This window comes from Dryobates pubescens, chromosome 3, assembly GCF_014839835.1.
Source record: "Dryobates pubescens isolate bDryPub1 chromosome 3, bDryPub1.pri, whole genome shotgun sequence".
In the NCBI taxonomy this organism is placed as follows: Eukaryota; Metazoa; Chordata; class Aves; order Piciformes; family Picidae; genus Dryobates; species Dryobates pubescens.
In genome coordinates, this window is record NC_071614.1 from 4,323,973 (window position 1) to 4,342,834 (window position 18,862).

Genomic DNA, 18,862 nt, shown 5'->3' on the forward strand with positions numbered 1-18,862 from the left:
CATGGATGGATGCTGGCCCACAGGGAGGTTACATGTACCTGAAGGGGGCTACAAGAAAGCTGAGGAAAGACTTTTTACAAGGGCTTATGGTGATAGGACGAGAGGGAAGATGGGGAGATTTAGACTGGAGATTAGGAAGAAATTCTTTACAGTGAGGGTGGGGAGACACTGGAACAGGTTGCACAGGGAGGTGGTGGCTGCCCCCTCCCTGGAATTGTCCAAAGCCAGGCTGGATGAGGTCTTGAGCAACCTGGGCTAGTGGAAGGTGTCCCTGCCCATGGCAGGGGGGGAGGAACCAGATGATCTTGAAGGTCCCTTCCAACCCAAACTACTCTATGGTTCTTTATGATCCTATGTGTCCTGACACTCCTGGTCAGGTTGGATGGGTCCCTGAGCAACCTGCTCTAGTTAAAGATGGTTGGACAAGATGATCTTTAAAGATCCCTTCCAACCTCATCCATTCTACCATTCTATGACACATACTTGACCTTCAGTATAGGAAGTGCCTTGAGTGGTTTGTAGTTTTTTCCTCAGCTTCCTAAAACTGAACATGAATTGTTAGCAAACATGATCTAAGAAACAATCTGGGGATAAACAGATAATTAGTGCCAAACACACCCTGGAAAAAGCATCAGTAATGGAATCTTCAGACCCAGCTACAGTGTATGCATGGCACATTCCAAATGATACCTGCATTTGGAGTTCATCTTCACTACCTAATCCACAAACTAGCAAACCTCTCCTCCTGACAGCCTCTATCAGGCAACTGCTCTTGGGTGCTCTTCAGCCAAAATTCCAATGAACCATCCCAGCTACTGCAGAGCAATTCCTTCAGAAACTACTGCCACTGAGGACTGATAGGGAAACAAATACAACCAACATTACATGAACCAAACTGAGCCCTTTGCCATCCCAACATTAAATGACCCAAAGGTCCAACTGATCCCTTTGCCATCCCAACATTAAATGACCCAAAGGTCCAACTGATCCCTTTGCCATACATTAAATGACCCAAAGGTCCAACTGATCCCTTTGCCATACATTGAATGACCCAAAGGTCCAACTGAGCCCTTTGCCATACCAACATTAAATGACCCAAAGGTCCAACTGATCCCTTTGCCATACATTAAATGAACCAAAGGTCCAACTGATCTCTTTGCCATACACTGAATGACCCAAAGGTCCAACTGAGCCCTTTGCCATACCAACATTAAATGACCCAAAGGTCCAACTGATCCCTTTGCCATACATTAAACGAACCAAAGGTCCAACTGATCTCTTTGCCATACACTGAATGACCCAAAGGTCCAACTGATCCCTTTGCCATACATTAAATGAACCAAAGATCCAACTGATCCCTTTGCCATACATTAAATGAACCAAAGGTCCAATTGAGCCCTTTGCCATACATTAAATGAACCAAAGATCCAACTGATCCCTTTGCCATACATTAAATGAACCAAAGGTCCAATTGAGCCCTTTGCAATTTGCCATTTGTCTCTCTCTTTTTTGACTTGATTAGCTAAATGTGACAATTCTTTATTTTGTACAAATCTTATTGATTTCCCTCCCCCCCCTTTACCTCTCTATCTTTTTTCCCCAACCATCTTTGGCCAAAATAGTTAAGATGATGAAATACATCATTGGCCATATTTCCACCATGACCTTTCATTATCTACTGCAAAGCTGTCTGCAGTGATGGCTGCAATGTGCTTTCCAAAACTGTTCTTTTGGCAGTTTTCATTTGATTACCCCTTAATAAAGGTACTCCTGGTGCATTGTATCATTTTTTTTTTAGGCTTAAGAGCTTAAATGAACTGAAAGATTGAAGCCTAATAGAATCTCAGGACTCACTGTCATGTGTCCACACACACACACACATATATATACATGTTTATATCTAAAAGTGTGTTTTATCCTGTAGATCAGCCCCCAAGTATGAGACATGATCCCACTAGTTTTATTATGAGAAAAGCCAAACACTTTCCCAAAGTGCACCCTTTATAGCATGCCCCAAACTGTGGGCACTGAAATTACTCCTTGCATCTGCTGGAACCTGGGCAATCTGCACACAGCTGTGGTTTAAAAGCTCTGCCCAGAGAAAACACTTCTGCTCCACATGCTTTGTGAGACAGCACACAGCCTGGCTGCCCTTTGCTCAGCCCAAACTGATCTTTGAGCCCAAACTGGGATAGCAAAGGGAGTGCACCACGGGCACAGGAGAGTAGGGATGAGCTCTGTGGTGTAGCTGTGGTGCACTTGCAAAGTTTGCCTGAGCTACAAGAGGCAAGCAGGTGAAGGTGGCCAGAGCAGCACACAGTGCATTAGTAGACCTGATTCAAGGCAGTGTGTAGAGCTTCAGGTTTTGTCACAGTGCTAACCATGGCCATGCAGCTTTTGGTCAGGCTGCAAGGTGAGCAAAGGGATTTTGCATCTGCCCCATTACTCTGGCTGGATGTGGGCAATGGCACTGGACCTGCACTACTGTAGAGTCCTCAGTGCTTACAGATGCCAAATACATCAGAATACTGAAGTATGTCTTGTTGCACAGGATAACCTTCATGTTTCCCACCAAGAGGAAGAACAGGTCAAAAGAAGAGGGAGGGAGCATGCCCTTCTCCTCAGTAGCATGCAGCCCTGGAATCTTCCCCTGAGAGATAGTAGCTGGAGATAGGAATCATTGCTAGCTGAAGAGAAAACTGAGCCTGGCTCTCCCCTCAGCCTCTTGCTCAGCACAAATCTACTGCTGGAAAAGCAATCATGAGCATTTCTGTGCAAAGCTCCATCTGACAGCACAGCAGAGGACCCAAGCCCTTCAGGTGAGATGGGCAGAAGCAGGAGATCCTTGCAGGCTTAGGTGAGAGACTGGAGCTGAGTTACTCTGCACTGTGAAGACTGAAGTGTTTCTGATCCAGTCTGGAAACCACCTTTTAGGTGATTGAGAAGTTCAGGAGCTCCTGGTTGGTGCACTCTGGGGGATCACAGTATTAACCACAAGGCTCCTGATGTGCCTCCACTGACTGTGTGCTGCATCATGCCAGGCAACTGGTCTCAAGGTGTTGTGGCTTTCATCCAGCACATGCAGGTGGTTCTCCTCTCTGTGGGCTCTTTGGTGCATGAGGTGGGGAGAGACAGTGCTGGACTGTGACCAGGCCTTGCCCTGAGCAGACTCATAGCACCCAAACAGCCTACACCTTGCCTTGGCACTATGTTATGTCTCTGAAGGCTCTTCCAGACCCTCAGCTCACAGCTTTTCTACCTTGAGGAAATCACTTACCCATGACATTCTGTTTTGCAGTACCTCTTACATACCAGGTGCCTGAGTGGACACACATTTCACACTAGAAATGCTTTTGTAAGGTTTAGTTAAGTGCAAAAAAAAATCCCAACAACAAAACCCAACCCCAAACCATGCCTTTGTTAAAAGGATGTGGATTTTCCTCCAGCAGAAGAGATCTCATGGAGAAAAGCATGCCTGGGACTAGAGCATGCCCAGGGTAGGATCCAGCAGCAGCTGCTTCTAAAGATACCTGAACTAAGGAAATGTTTGCATCCACAGCAGCTGTGCCTTGCTTTCACCAAGTTACACCAAGAGGTCCATTATATATAGATAGATATTTAAGTTTATCCCACCCATTCCTAGAAATGAGCTTTTTGGTTGCATTTTTGGCTGTTTTTCTTTTGCAGTGCCTTGCATACAGAAGTTTAGAGTTGATCTTTCTATCAGTTGGCCTCTTCTCTCACAATTCCTTGGAAAATCAGTGAATACAGCATCTATGACCCTGTTGTAACTATACACAGCATCTATGACCCTGTTGTAACTATACACAGCATTTATGACCCTATTGTAACTATACACATCTATAACCCTGTTGTAACTATACACAGCATCTATAACCCTTTTGTAACTATACACAAGCTTCCCTCTTACCTCTCTAGCTTATGCAAACCACCCCATAAATGTGCTGAAGAAGACTTTCTCCCCCTGTATCTGGCATATCTGTCCTCTTTGCTCCAAGATTCAGGGTTGGCACATGGCTTACTAATGGGTATCCGAGGTGCTGTGCATAAGAATGAAATGCTTAGCATTCAGAACAAAATGTAAGCGCAGGAGCCAAGCTTGCACAGTCAGAAGAGTTCCTGCACCTGAGTGTGGGGGTCAGCAGCTGGCTTTTGTAAGGCTGGCTGGGAATGACTGGTGCCAGAGGCATTTGGCAAAGCCTCCCCAAAAGGCTCACAAAATGGCAGCTCGGTCAAAATGGGCTTGTTCTGAAATGTTTGACGTGACAAGGAAAGAAGAAGAGATGCTTTGATTCATGCAGGGCTAGCACTAAGTTTAGAGTATGGATTTCTGGCTAAGCCAAGTGACACTTAGGCTCTTTGGTGTGAGCCAGATCTCCAGATGACTTCAGACAGGAGCTAGGAGGTGAAGACTTCTGCTACCGTGGTCTGAATTCATGCAGTTTTCACCCACAGCCAGGAGCTTGGCTTTCTCATATTCATACCAGTGAAACAGGGAAGAAATCCCACAAATGCCTGCAGTGAGGGCACTATGGTGAAACAAATGGCCCCAGGGGATCCCTCACACGTTAAAAAAGCTTTGTGAATGATCTGTAGATCAGTGACATTAACCTTGGGTGAGCAAGGCTTTGCAAGGTCATTTCCACCTCTCCTGTACTGAAATCTGCTCAGACCACACGCGAGAAACGCAGATCACTCAGCAATCCGCAGCCAGGTGAGGATTTGTTCCCAAAGAATCACTGGAGGTGAACTGCAGGAATCTCTGGTGGGCTTGGTTTGTTCTGAATTTCCAGGTTTGAAAGGACCTGTTCTCATTTTGCATTGGATCTGTTTTATCAGAACAAAGAGGGCTGCATTCGCTGCTGTCACGAACAGACATCATTCTCTAGCTGCTCAAGGGAAGCTTTCATAACGTGATGGCCCTTCACCACTGGCTTTGTGCTGAGAGCATGGGCTTCAGCCAAGCTACTCTAATTGCTACAATTAGCAGACTTAAAATGGCTTACTGTATATTTAGACAATTCTTCCCACATCCTGCATTGTTGCACTACAGGAGTTAGCAATTAGAGAGCTGGGCTTGCAAAGCCACAGCCATGTGTCGTGATTATCTTCACCACACACCTCTGGCTGGGACTCATCCTCAAGAGCTTGTTTAGCTGGATGCACAGATGCAATTTACTCTGCTTCCCACCCTGCACAGGCGCAGGAAAGGCAGCAGTAGGACCCCAGCAGTCTGCTGAAGTCTTTTCCTTGGCATTGTGCAGGCAGTGCAGGGGGTGCAGAGTAAATCACAGCATCCCAGTCCCACTGGAGTGCACGGCTTCAGGGGTGGAGCAGGCAAAGGGCAGAGGCTTTGGCAGCTGAAGCACTGGCAGAGCCAGCTAAAACTCAGTGCACCTCCACTTTTAAGGCTCAGTGTGATTAAATCACAACTCCAAAACTGTTTAATTTGGGTCCTCCAATAAGCAACAAGCCAATATTTGCTGGCTAGTAAGAAGTAAATTAATATATTGTGTGATGGGGGGGTGGGAGGGTGTGACCCTTTCCAAACAAAGCAGCACTCACACTCCTAGAACCACTCATGAAGCGCTAGGATGGCTAGACTGTCACATAGAATTGTCAGGGTTCAAAGTGACCTCAAGGATCATCCAGTTCCAATCCCCCTGCCATGGGCAGGGACACCTCACACTACAGCAGGTTGCTCACAGCCACATCCAGCCTGGCCTTCAAAACCTCCAGGGATGAGGCGGCTTCCACCACCTCCCTGTTCCAGTGTCTCACCACCCTCATGGGGATAACTTCTTCCTAACATCCAATCTGAATCTCCCCATTTCTAGTTTTGCTCCATTCCCCCTGGTTCCATCACTCCCTGACACCCTAAAAAGTCCCTCCCCAGCATTTTCATAGCCCCGTTCAGATACTGGGAGGCCACAAGAAGGCCTCCTTGGAGCCTTCTCTTCTCCAGACTCCTTTTGAAAAGGGTATGGGTTTAGCAGCCATTCACCACACACCAAAGGCTGCAGCTCCATACAATTTTCCTTTACCTTCTCTGCTTAAAAGCCTACAAAACCAGGCAGCATTTATTTTTGGAAGGGAAACTATCTCCAATGGTACAGAAAATAGAAACTTTGATGTTTTGCCAGGGAGGGTATAGTTGATATGCCATCAAGCCCATACAAACACAAGCACAGAAACATCTTTCTAGCACAAGAAGCATATTGAAATTGACTAAACAAAAGTGGGAATGATCCTTTTTTTTTTGGGGGGGTCTTCATTATTAAATCTGCAAGGGGGAGAGGGGGGAAACAAAAAAAGTATTGCATGTAAACAAATTAATGAAGGTTGATTTTTTCATAAACAATTACCCTACCATAAGAACAAATCACTTATAAAATAAGACAGAAGGTTTATCTCAACATTTGCTTTCTGACTGATGGTTACCTGCCCCTCAGCTAGCTGGAGCAGTGGATGCTGGGGACAGTGCCTTTTCTGCAACACACAACCCCCAAACTCTCCACCTTTTAGGACCAAGCCTTTAACCAGCTAAGCTACCATCAAATCTGCTGGCCAATTTGGCTCAGTAGAACAATGCCCACATAATTCTTACCCCTAACAGAGAGATGTGATTGCTGCTCCTTATCAAAATGCAATTACCAACCCTTCTGTTTTCCTGTGTTCCAGAATGAAATTTCAAAGACCTGATATTTTTTTTCCCCCCTTGGTCATTATTTGATAAGCAGAAGTTAATTATTTTTGCAATGATAGAATTATATATTTTATTTTTTTTGCTATTGCTGTCTTCACTGAAGGTTATTGATTTTCCCAGCTGTCTGGGGGGGAAAAAGAATAGTGCATATAGATTATTAACTGTCCATAAGGCCATCATGGGATTTCAACGTGGACTGTGTTTGATCTTCTCTTCTCTCAAGCAACCAGCACCAGAACAAGAGGACACAGTCTCAAGCTGTGTCAGGGGAAGTTTAGGCTGGAGGTGAGGAGAAAGTTCTTTACTGAGAAAGTCGTTAGCCATTGGAATGTGCTGCCCAGGGAGGTGGTGGAGTCACCATCCCTGGAGGTGTTCAAGAGGGGATTGGATGTGGCACTTGGTGCCATGGTTTAGTAGTCATGAGGTGTTGGGTGACAGGTTGGACTTGATGATCTTTGAGGTCTCCTCCAACCTTGGTGATTCTGTGATTTTTTGGGTGACTATTCACAGCAATGCAAACCAAGAAGCTGTCCCTGCAGTCATCTGAGTGGTTAAAGGTGGTTGCCCTGTTCTCAGCGCAAGCCTCGCTGATGTGACTGATGGTTTTGGAGAGCTGGTTTTGACTCGGTGTAAAATCATAGAATCATAGAATCAGTTAGGTTGGAAAAGACCTCAAAGATCATCAAGTCCAACCTGTCACCCAATGAGTCCTCCCCCATCCTCAAAGAGCCAGACTGAATCCTGAAGACAAGATGTCCTGCCACGGGTGGTGTGGTGTACTCTGACCCTGCAGCAGTTTGCTTAAGATTTCTCTAAGCATCCCTAAAAAAGCCCCAACCAAACAAAACTGCTGGGAGAGTAAAGGAAGTGTTAAGACATTAAAATCCCCATGGATACGTAACGCCTGCGTGTCCTTCCCTCCAGAACCAAACAAAAGCAAATCAAATGAACTCACCCCAAACCTTCTTCAGACACAGCGGGCCAGGCCATAACCTCTTCTAATCAAAAGGTTTGAGGAAGATCAAGGCAGGATGAGAGGGACATCAGAGGAGGCTAAGCCTGGCTGGTGTCTGTGGCGCTGCCCCTCTCCCCAGGAGGTGCTGGAGGAGAGCAAGAGCTTGCGAGCTGCTGTGCCTCACTCATGCCCTAATTCCAGACTTGCTCAATCAGCAGCAAACACATCAAACTGCTTCCAACAGGAACCCTCAGCTCTTGGATGACAGAGCTTACCACCTGCCTTGTCTGGAAGGAAAAGCAGCAACTTCCTTGTGTGAGCTGGTGTTTGATTCTGGAGTGAAGGCTCTGCACAATTTGACAGGATAAAGGACTTGCTCCCAAAACCTTTTTTCTTGGGGTTTTTTGTTTGTTTTTCAGTGGTATGTTTTCTGACAAAATGTGAGTGCTTTTCTTGGAATAAGCAGCTGTGTCTCCATGGAGGGAAGAGCAATCACTTTGTACAAAGCTTCAGGTTTGGACTATCAAAGAATTGTTTTATTAAAAACATTTTTTATAGAGGCAGTTGGCCACTGCTGAACTTGAAAATACTTCAGAAACCCTTGCAGGTGTTTGCTGATCTGCGTAAAGTTCCCTCTGCCTCGCAGACTGCTGCACTTCCACAGATGTTTTGCTGTGAGGAACTGTCCCCAGCAAAGCACGCCAGGTATCCAAGGGTTCAGTGCTAAAAAAGGGGTCGACATTAAAAATGGCTAATTGAACAGATACAAACACACACAGCCTGCGCAACCTCGGCCATCCCATAGTACAAAGAGTAAGAAAAGGAAAGACTGACATTTACCCAGCAGCATGTACAGCAGTGACTGCACTGGAGGTACCTGACAGGGAAGATTACAACACCAACCATCAGGTCTTCTCCATCCTGACAGTGCCACTTACAACAGTAAAAACTCTTCGGCTGCGCTTCGCTCTCCTAAAACGGACGGAAATAGTTACAGCAAATCCTCGCTCGTGGAATCAAAGTGTTGCTTCTGGAACCCAATTGATGCTCAGGGAATCATCACCCGGTGTCTTTGCAAGCCACTGGACATCTGAAGCAGGATCCAGGGTTTCTGGAGCAGTTCTAAAAGTACCCGTGTAGGCTTTCACATGGCATTACACTGCAAAACAAACCCGTGCCGTGGTGAGAAACAGGTTTCTAGCAACCTGCCCCCAAAAAGCCAGCTGATAAAATTCATGGACCAATTCTTAAAATCTAAGCTATAAAGAGAATGAAATGTATTAAAAGATCTGAGGTTTATAAAAAGCAACCTTTTCACACCTTGGTGGTTGTTGTTTGTTTTTTTTTGTTGTTGTTTCTGTGGTTTTGTTTTTACTTTACAAAAATATTGAAATCATTCATGAGTTTGTTTTGTTGTTCTGTTGTTTCTTTTTTTTCTCTCTGCACCAGCTTTAAAAAAAATACTATCAAATTTTGGCTTGCACCTTGAATGCATCTGAAAGCACCATCAGGGGATACTTTTAACACAAAGGAGGGTACCACTGACCAGATTCAGGGAGGTATTTAGAACCCAAAAGCTTGCAGCCAAAGCGCTCCGTTACAAGAGATTCGACGTGCGTTGGAGACATCGTCTGGACACAAGCCTTGGCCAGGCAGAAGAGAGTCTTCCACACAGCTTGCTTAGGTTATATTTCGGTGAAGATACTTACTAACAGGTGGCTGAAAGCCTTTGAAAGCCATGGCTTTCACCTCAGGTTGGGGGGGTTGGGGGGGGGTGTGGGAAATCACAGCTGTCTCTACACGTTGAGGACTTGCTTGGTCTTTCCTGCTTCTTGTTCTGGCAGGGCTCATGCCACTCGTCAGCTGTCCCTCAGGCAACATCAACCTCGCAGTTCTACAATGTTTGGCACTAGAAGGGTATGGCATGGCACAGTCTCTTGTCACCCCTGCGTACATTCACACACCGAATCGCGAGTTCTCGCTCCTGAAAGAGAGATCTTTCAGTGTGTTCATCTCCTTGGAGTTTCTTCTGAAATATCTGAATGGGGTCCTCCCAGAAAAAAAAATAATGAAGAAGTTTAGAATATGAAAAGTAGACTTCCCTGTTCTTTTACACATGTACTGGATTAGTAGTAGTATTGTTTTTTTTTTGCAAACTGAACACTGAATCATGATTATCATTTAATTTACATCACTACGTGCTAGAGCTCCTTAACTTCTCCTGAAAAAAACCCAGAAGTGAGCTGCATAGGATTTCTGTTGAAAGTAAAGAACTGAAAATTGCATTGGAAAAGACTTTAAAATCCCAGAGGAAAAAAAAACAAACCAAAACCAAAGCAAAACAAAACAAAACAAAGCAAAACAGCCAAACAACAAACAAACCAAAAACCCAAACAGTTCTGGCAGCATTAATGTTCATCACCTTAATGAATCAGATTTTAGTTCCTTTGCCATTGACAGCCTTACAAACATGACAATGTAGTGCTTGAATGAAGACCTATTTTTGCAACCCTCAGTCTAGTCTGACTGGTTGATTTATGGGAGTGTTGAAGATGACCAATGCTCCTTTTTTGACCTCAGAAAACAGTTTTCACAACAAGCAACAGTTTTGTTGTTTTTGAAAAGGTGTGGGGGGATGTCTTTTTGTGTTTGTTTGGGTTGGTTTTGTGTGGGGTTTGTGGGTTTTTTTTTTTTGCCATTGCTTATGGAAATATCAATCATTCATTTCTAAAATAAAATGCACTACTGGCTAAAGTTGAAAGCTCTGCTCAGAGCCTCCCTATAGCTCTGATTTTAGGGACTGTGCAGTCGGAGTTTCATAGCAGCAAGGAGTCGTGGGTGAGTTTCCCCAGCTGAAGAAACTGTGTGGGTCAGGGTTTGGGGGGGTTCGGAGGCTTTCAGGTGCTGCTGCTGTATCAGTGTCCTGCAGACAGACTGCACACAGTGGATCAAATGATAATCATGATGGTAGCCAGACTAAGAACACTACAGCTTGCTGCTCTACTGGTAGTACACAGTTTAGTTACGCCTACAGCCCCTTAACGTGGACTGTAAGCTCGGAGCTTCTTCAAGCTGCGGTTTGGTTTTTGTTTACAAGGTGGTTTCGTACTCCAAGCGCTCCTGGATCAGGGCATCGTCTTTATACTGTAGCCGCGGAGGAGCAGGGGAACATTCAAACGCTAAGATGGCCTTCCTCAGGCTCCTGTCCAACACGTGCCTCTCCCAGGCTGGGTACCTGTTCCTGAACAGATCGATTTTAATGACAGACTCCTCAATCCTTGGCGGGCGGGAGGAAGGCGTGGACGGTGCCGTGGGTCTCACCTGGAACACCGGCACGCACCCATCCCTCTCCGCGAATTTCTGATCCCGCTCGCTCGTCACGCTCCGGTTGTTGGAGATGGACCTCAGAGTGTTTGTGGCCACCTCCGGGGGGAGGGTGAAGGCGGCGGCAGGGTCCTCACAAGCACAGCTTGGCGACTGCCCAAACCTTGGTCCGTTGGGGTGGAAGAAGGCATAGTACATCAGCATAAAAACAATGCCCGTTAAAAAGCTGCTGAACACTACACACAGTGCTGGTATGGCGAACGCGTCGGAGATCGGGGGGGCCTTGTACAGGTACCAGAGAGCACTCAAGGCTGTGTTTTCTAAAAGGATCACAAAATAGTAAATGAAAAGCCTGCAGCGTGTCCTGCCTTCCTTGACATTGAACCAGCTGAAGATGTAGATTATCCCAACCACCATGTCGAAGACGATCTCCTCCCATTTAGTGATGCAAAACTCCGTCTCGCAGTGGACGATCCAGAAGGTCATGATGCACCAGTGCAACACGATGAAGATCCCAAAGTACAGCTGGAAAACCGAGGCAAACAGAGCAAAAGTAATGACCCTCGCCGCAATGGTGAAGAAATGCCAGCAAAACTGGATGATAACAGCCATGTAACTGATGGGCTTCTTGTCATCGCGGGAGTCGCGGAGGGCTTTTTGGTAGGAAGCCAAAGCCCAAGCCAGGGACACAAGAGATGCAGCAGCAGTTAGACCTAGGAGTAAACAGGAGATGCAGTTAAGGCATAATTAGCACATCAGCGCCTGGTTGACACCGGCAAGATTCCTGCTGCTTTAAATGCTCCCTCCACCGCTGCCGTAACTAAACCTCTTCCCTCTCCTTTCACTCAGCCAGCACTGAGAAATGGACCTGCTGAGACCTCATTGCCCTGACAGCGTTGGATACACACAAACAAGAGTGGCTATCAAACTGTGTTCTGAAATGTTACTCTGGTGATTTTGTGTCTGAAACAAATGAATTCATTCCCAGCTTGAACAAGTAGGGAATAGGTGTCTGTCAGCTGTGTCATTTAACAGGACCTACTGTGGGGTTGGTTTTAAAGGAAGAACAGGAGTTTTCTGATTTTGTAAGTCAGTCAAGAAGCCTCATATAGAGCAACCAAGTCTTCTGGAGTTCCAGCATCACTAACAATGTGGGCAGAAATCTCCATTTTAAACTAAACTAATAGAATCAGAAAATCATAGAATCAACCAGGTTGGAAAAGACCTCAGAGATCATCAACTCCAACCTATTACCCATCACCTAGCACTTCATGAGAACTAAAGCATGGCTTCAAGTGCCATGTCCAATCCTTTTTGAACACCTCCAGGGATGGTGACTGCACCACCTCCCTGAGCAGCACATTCCAATGGCCAATCACTCTTTCTGTGAAGAACTTTCTCTTCACCTCGAGCCTAAACTTCCCCGGGAGCAGCTTGAGACTGTGTCCTCTTGTTCTGGTGTTGGCTGCCTGAGAGAAGAGACCAACCCCCACCTGTTTGAAGCAGGTCCAACCTACTTCAGAACTCTTGTTACATCCAAATTCAAACTAAACTGCCTTGCTTTTGATGAGAGAGAGAGAGAGAAAAAAATGTTGCCCGTTTGGGTCTTTCTGCCACCGTAAAAGAGAATTTTAATAAGCAGGAAATGCCAAAACTTTATTTTCTTTCAGCTGGAAATCAAATTGATTTTTGATACATGCTGGAATGTTCTACTGAATTGAGATTTTGAGTTTAGATGCTCCTAAAGCAGGGAGTTATGAGTTAGTGCTCATACAGCCAGAGCATTAGGTGGTGTCTTCCATATATCAGAGAATTGCCTATTTAGCAAGGCCCTGAACAATCATATTTCTGGGAAACCAACCAAATGACAAATGTAATTCACTTAAAATTCTATTATCATGAGGTTCTCAAATATTATTTTTGTGAAGATAATTCCTGCTCAGTTGAAAATACAAAGACCTCTACATTAAATAAAAAAAACCCCTTTCTATGCATGTTTGGTATCTGTATTTTTCTTTTTCCCTTGAGTCAGTTGCGTTGCTGTTGGTTAAAAAGTTGTTTTGCAACTGAGTCTAACTTTTAAATTCATTTATTTCCATAAACTACCAGAAAAATACCTTGCAGTCCCATTTTAAAAGTTATATAGCTCAGCATAATTGTTAAAATGCTTAACACACATACATAGCTTCCTGCTAGAAGGGAGCAATAATTCTTCTTCCCATGAGAGTGGTGAAGCCCTGGAATGGGTTGTCCAGGGAGGTGGTTGAGGCCCCATCCCTGGAGGTGTTTAAGCCCAGGCTGGATGAGGCTCTGGCCAGCCTGATCTAGTGTGAGGTGTCCCTGCCCATGACAGGGGGGTTGGAACTGGATGATCCTTGTGGTCCCTTCCAACCCTGACTGATTCTATGATTCTTTACTAGAAGATAAATTTTGCTTTAGTTATGGCTTGTATCAAGCTGCCTTGGATGGAAATGGGAATTCAATTAAAATGGAAAAGCCCAGCTTCCAGGTGTATTTATTATTGAAATAGAATGGCAATAAATATGTTGTGTACAGGGGGAGGGAAAAAAAGGTATCAAACATTTTACACTTCAAACTGGTTTATCACCAGAGCAAATGTGGCATACAGCTAATGGATGAATTCAGAGGTCTCAGCGTCCCAGACTTAGAATCGATTCACAGAACATTTGAAGATAATAATGCTTCAAGCCTGCTCCATTTCTATGCTGCTCCTTACCTTTGAATTTGTTACTGAAGTAAATCAAACTGAAATGAAGAAAACATTCCTTTTGTCTGCCGTTGAAAGCTGTTTAACCATTTCACCACCCTTTGGTTCTGGAAGCACAGGCAGTAGTTTCCTTCCCTGTTCCAACAGCTTCCTTTAGAGCTTCACCATCAAGAATGTGTCACTTAAATATTATAAATGGCATGCAAATTTTGCTAATATGGAGTGGTAAATTTCAAGCCTAAATGTCTCTTGACTGCTGAAAAAGAAAGTTTATTTGAAACCAGAAAAAGGCAGACCCCAGAATCATTGAGGCTGGAATCATCCAGCCCAGCCCATGAGCCAACACCACCACATCGACCAGACCATGCCACTAAGTGCCACATCCAATCTTTCCTTAAACACCTCCAGGGATGGTGACTCCACCACCTCCCTGAGCAGCCCATTCCAGAGTCTAAATTATGGGAATTCTGAAGGAAAAGAATCTGTTTCAGCAATCCAGCCTGGTTTAGCACACTAAGGTTTTGCTCAGCAAGTAGCACAGAGGATTCATCACTCTCAGGAGGGATTGTGTTTGCTGCTGCTCCTCCCTCAGCCATCGGCAGGGTGCTGATTACATTTTGAGCTCCCCTGAGTCCACGAATTTTAAACCCCTTTGTTTTTAAAATAAACAGATTGTTTAGCCTGGAGAAGAGGAGGCTCAGGGGAGACCTTCTTGCTCTCTACAACTACCTGAAGGGAGGTTGTAGCCAGCTGGGGGTTGGTCTCTTCTCCCAGGCAACCAGCACCAGAACAAGAGGACATAGTCTCAAGCTGTGCCAGGGAGGTTTAGGCTCAAGGTGAGGAGAAAGTTCTTCCCAGAGAGACTTGTTAGCCATTGGAATGTGCTGTGGGAGGTGGTGGAGTCACCGTCCCTGGAGGTGTTCAAGAGGGGATTGGACGTGGCACTTGCTAGCATCACAGAATCACCAAGGTTGGAAGAGACCTCAAAGATCATCAAGTCCAACCTGTCACCACAGACCTCATGACCAAACCATGGCACCAAGTGCCATGAGGTCTCAGGTGACAGGTTGGACTTGATGATCTTTGAGGTCTTTTCCAACTTTGTTGATTCTATGATTCAATAATAATAATAATAAAACACAACAACAATCAGCAGAAGCAGGATAAACTTAAGTCTCTAGGGAGGATTGTTAGTAAAACTTCATCATGTTTTCTTCCCACGCAGATGCCTGGATGCCAAAACACCAACGTTTCTTCTGGAGTCCTTCATGGAGAGAATAAACTCTCAGCAATAAAGACAGGAAGGAGAGGTGGTATAAATTGTTACTTTCATTTCTGACATGGGTATTTGCTTTTCACACTGGGCTGCCTTTCAGTGGCCATGGTCTCTGGAGACAGCACAAGCAGCTAAAAACGCAACTCCTCTATTTCCTGTGGGAATGTCTGAAGTATTGAAACAACACAGTTAGTTTCCCTCATGAAATGAAAGGTTTGGAAAGTTAGATGGATAGGAGAAAGGATAAGAGAATCTTTCAATACAAATGGGCCACTCTGAATGAGAACTCAAAAACAGTATTTATCAGCAAAGGAAAGAAGAATGTGGGAGAGAAATCCATACATTTGCTTTGCAAATCTAACTTCAGTGACCTCACACACTCCCTCAGAGGTTTGTAGAGATATCATCAGTTTTGCATTAGGAGGTGTAAAATCATTCAGTAATGCACAGAGAATGTTCCAACCCAAATGTTAAAATTCATAGGAATTTCCAGTGTTCTAATGCTAATTAATTCACAGGCATGGTCTGGAACAGAAAGAAGCAAGTAAAATAGCAATGTAATTCTGTTCTTTAAATAGCCATTAATGGGGAAACATCCTTGGTTTTTACAGAGCAGTTCCAGAGATACTGGCATGCAGGGGAGAAAAGACACCAGGGGAATATACAAAAGGAAAGAACTGCCAGTTAAAGTATCATGGATCTTCCCCTTGTGCTATTGGCAATGCTGTTAGGGATGCAGAATTAAGATAAGGCTAAATGCCTTCGAGGGCACCATTCAATTTTCTTTATTGATGAGACCAGGCACTAAAGAATTATTAGAAGTGTAATTAATAATGAGAACAATAATGTAAAAGTGATGGAAATAGCAGTTTGCTAATAAATGTCACTATGTAAGTCATTCCCTGGGAATACTTGGAGACAAAGTGAATTACTGCAGCAGGAGAATTCATTTATTAGAACGCTTGCTGACTCTGTGCTCATATAAGCCTCTTTATCCCTATTTCTAAAGAACTACAAGCAATTTTTTTTGCCACTATCAGACCAAAACTTTAAAGGCACTAATGTGGCACCAGGAGAAAAGGATATCAGACCCAATGGCAAGCAAATAATGTGTAACATTGCAGGCAGTTTCACTGCCACAGGTGGGAAGGCTTATTTGCCATCCAGAAACAAAGAGAGGAGACAGGACTGTGACCTGTGGAGCCACTCTTCATGAAGAACAAGAACCAGCCTCCACACTGACAGTCTGAGAATCACAGAACTGTTGAGACTGCAAGAGACACTGAGATCATCATGTCCAACCACTCCTCTAGGGCTCACAGTCTCAGCTACTGCCAAGTTGCTACCATCAAACCAATTTCCTCAGCACTACATCCATTTCTTAAGATACTTGAAGTGAAGTCACACTGCCAGAATATGCTGGCTGAGGCCAGTTACTACCTGAGTGAGCATCCTGGAAGATCTCTTCTCTGCCTTCACAAGTACCTTCTCCAAATATTTGTTAGCTGCTTGTTCTATTAAAGACACATTATATTTATAAGGTACAACTTAGGAGTCCTTATTAGCCACTAATCAAGACCAGTCCTTCACAGGCAGTGACAGCCGTCAGGTACTCAGGTAGTCATGCTGTCTGTATCCTGCCAAGCTTGGCAAGACAGCAGGAGATCATTTTGCTTGTTAGGAGGCTAAACTTAGGCTTCTGTACTTTCACAGCTAGACTCCTTGCCTGTTAGGTAATTTGGTATCTTTATATTCCAGTGAAGTATGTGCAGCACAAACATACCCACTGACTCCAGGCTCATTTCCATGATTCGTACTTTTCTTTTGAGCAAAAAGTGCTTTTGATGTCTTGAGGTTGCTGCGAGTAGCTCAGAGCAATCAAGGGATTATCTTGAGGCTGCAGCAAGCCCAAGCAGAACAAAACCCCTGCCACTGCCTCTGAGGAGCAAGAGAACACAGTGCTAAGCTAAAGAGAGGGCACCATCTATGGGAGAAGGCTCCACCTGCACTGCTCACTGCACACAGGGACACCTTCCATGGAGTCAACAGCAGATAGAATCTTAGAATGGTTTGAGTTGCAGGGGGCCTTTAAAGGGCACCCAGTCCAACTCCCCTGCAGTCAGCAGAGACATCTGCAACTAAAGCAGGTTGCTCAGAGCCCCAGACAAGATGCAGTAGCTCTTGTGTTTTAAAAACATACATGTTTTGAAGCCAGGAATATGCAAATAATGACCACTAATTGAGTTTTCTGATTTGTTTTCCATCAGCATCCCACAAGGAAACCAGCTTGAAATGACCACACTGGCTGCAATGTGTTGAAACATATCAGAAGTAGTATTTGATGGATCCAAACTCCCTCCTAAATTCCACCCCCCTCCCCCTCCCCAACAGATACTGATCATCATCAAATACACCTCACAGATTCACCCTGGCTCTAGAAATGCCTGTTGAGGATTTGGAAGAGGAAGGGATAAATATATTCTTAATACAGCAGAGATCTATTTATTTATTGATGGATATTGCACTAGCAGTGGCCAACAAAGAGAAGATTAGAAGCCATGACAAGCTTTGGCATGAGAAATATTCCAACTACCTCACATCAAGCCTTGTCACAAATCAACAGCACAGGACCAGGTCACTGGCAACGAAACACTGGGTTCATGCAGAAAGAGAGCACAGAGCCATGACTCCCTTTAAACCTCCCTAAGCCAGAAGTTTAGGATTGGCTTACAGTGGTCCTTAGACTCACACTGGCTTTCTGAAGGGGGATACATTTCAGCCTCATTAACCAGCTGCTATTTTCCCCATGTGCACATTAAAGTCATTCTGAAGTTAGTAGCTTATTTGCCACGATTTGTCCAAGACATATTTTATATACATATAAACCATTTTTCTGTGTTTGCCTTTTAAGCTTCCCTAAGCTTTGCAGCTCTGAAGAGATCTGAGGGTAATGCCTGATGGAGTGCCCAGGGACAAAAGGCAATTAGTATCACTCTGGAAAGGAAATCGATTTAGCATTTGTGCAATCCCTCTTAGCAGAGGGAGAAGTGGGGCTGTTAGCTTTGGCTGCTACATGCTGCTGTTTCAGTTTCCCCTGGATCAAACTGAGATATTAGGGTTCTCACTCGTTGTGGTGTTTCTTTGACTTTGAAAAACTTCAAATCTCTTTCCACAATAATTCATTCAACAGACTGATTTGCCTCTTAGTGGAAGAGTGATCACTACCCTCCTCTCCTCCCTCCCAAAAGGAAATCCTTATTTTCACCTGCTGTGCACACAATGTAAATTGAAGCAAAGTCTAACTTCACCATCTGAAAAAAACATTCAGCATATTCTGGAAAGCAGGAGATTAATTCTGCTTCTACCTCATGCTCAGCTTTGGATGATTTTTAGATTTCATGGTGATATCTTTGGCTTCAATATTTGCACTAAAGCCATTCATTATCAGTAAGGAAGCTCTACAACTACAGCTCTGCCTGTCTTGGATATATCTAGAACATGTCCATGTGATGAACATAGGGAAGTGTCATGGAGCTGTCTATGCTTTATATGCAGAGTGTATTTAGAATGGAATGGAATGGAATAGACTAGACTAGAATAGAATAGAATAAACCAGGTTGGAAAAGACCTTCAAGATCATCAAGTCCAACCTATCATCCAACACCATCTAATCAACTAAACCATGGCACCAAGCACCCCATCCAGTCTCTTCCTAAACACCTCCAGTGATGGTGACTCCACCACCTCCCTGGGCAGCACATTCCCATGGCCAGTCTCTCCTTCTGGGAAGAACTTCTTCCTAACATCCAGCCTAAACCTCCCCTGGTGCAGCTTGAGACTGTGTCCTCTTGT

General features: G+C 44.6%; 1 protein-coding gene across 1 annotated transcript in view; it reads right to left on the reverse strand.

Annotated features, from left to right (window-relative positions):
* Positions 1-10,031: 10,031 nt before the first annotated feature.
* XKR4 (XK related 4) overlaps positions 10,032-18,862 on the reverse strand; it is a 65,508-nt gene continuing 56,677 nt past the window's right edge. The window contains exon 2 of the mRNA XM_009904122.2: positions 10,032-11,719. Coding sequence (XP_009902424.1) covers positions 10,773-11,719 — 947 coding nt within the window. The 3' untranslated portion in view covers positions 10,032-10,772. The remainder of the gene's footprint in view (positions 11,720-18,862) is intronic.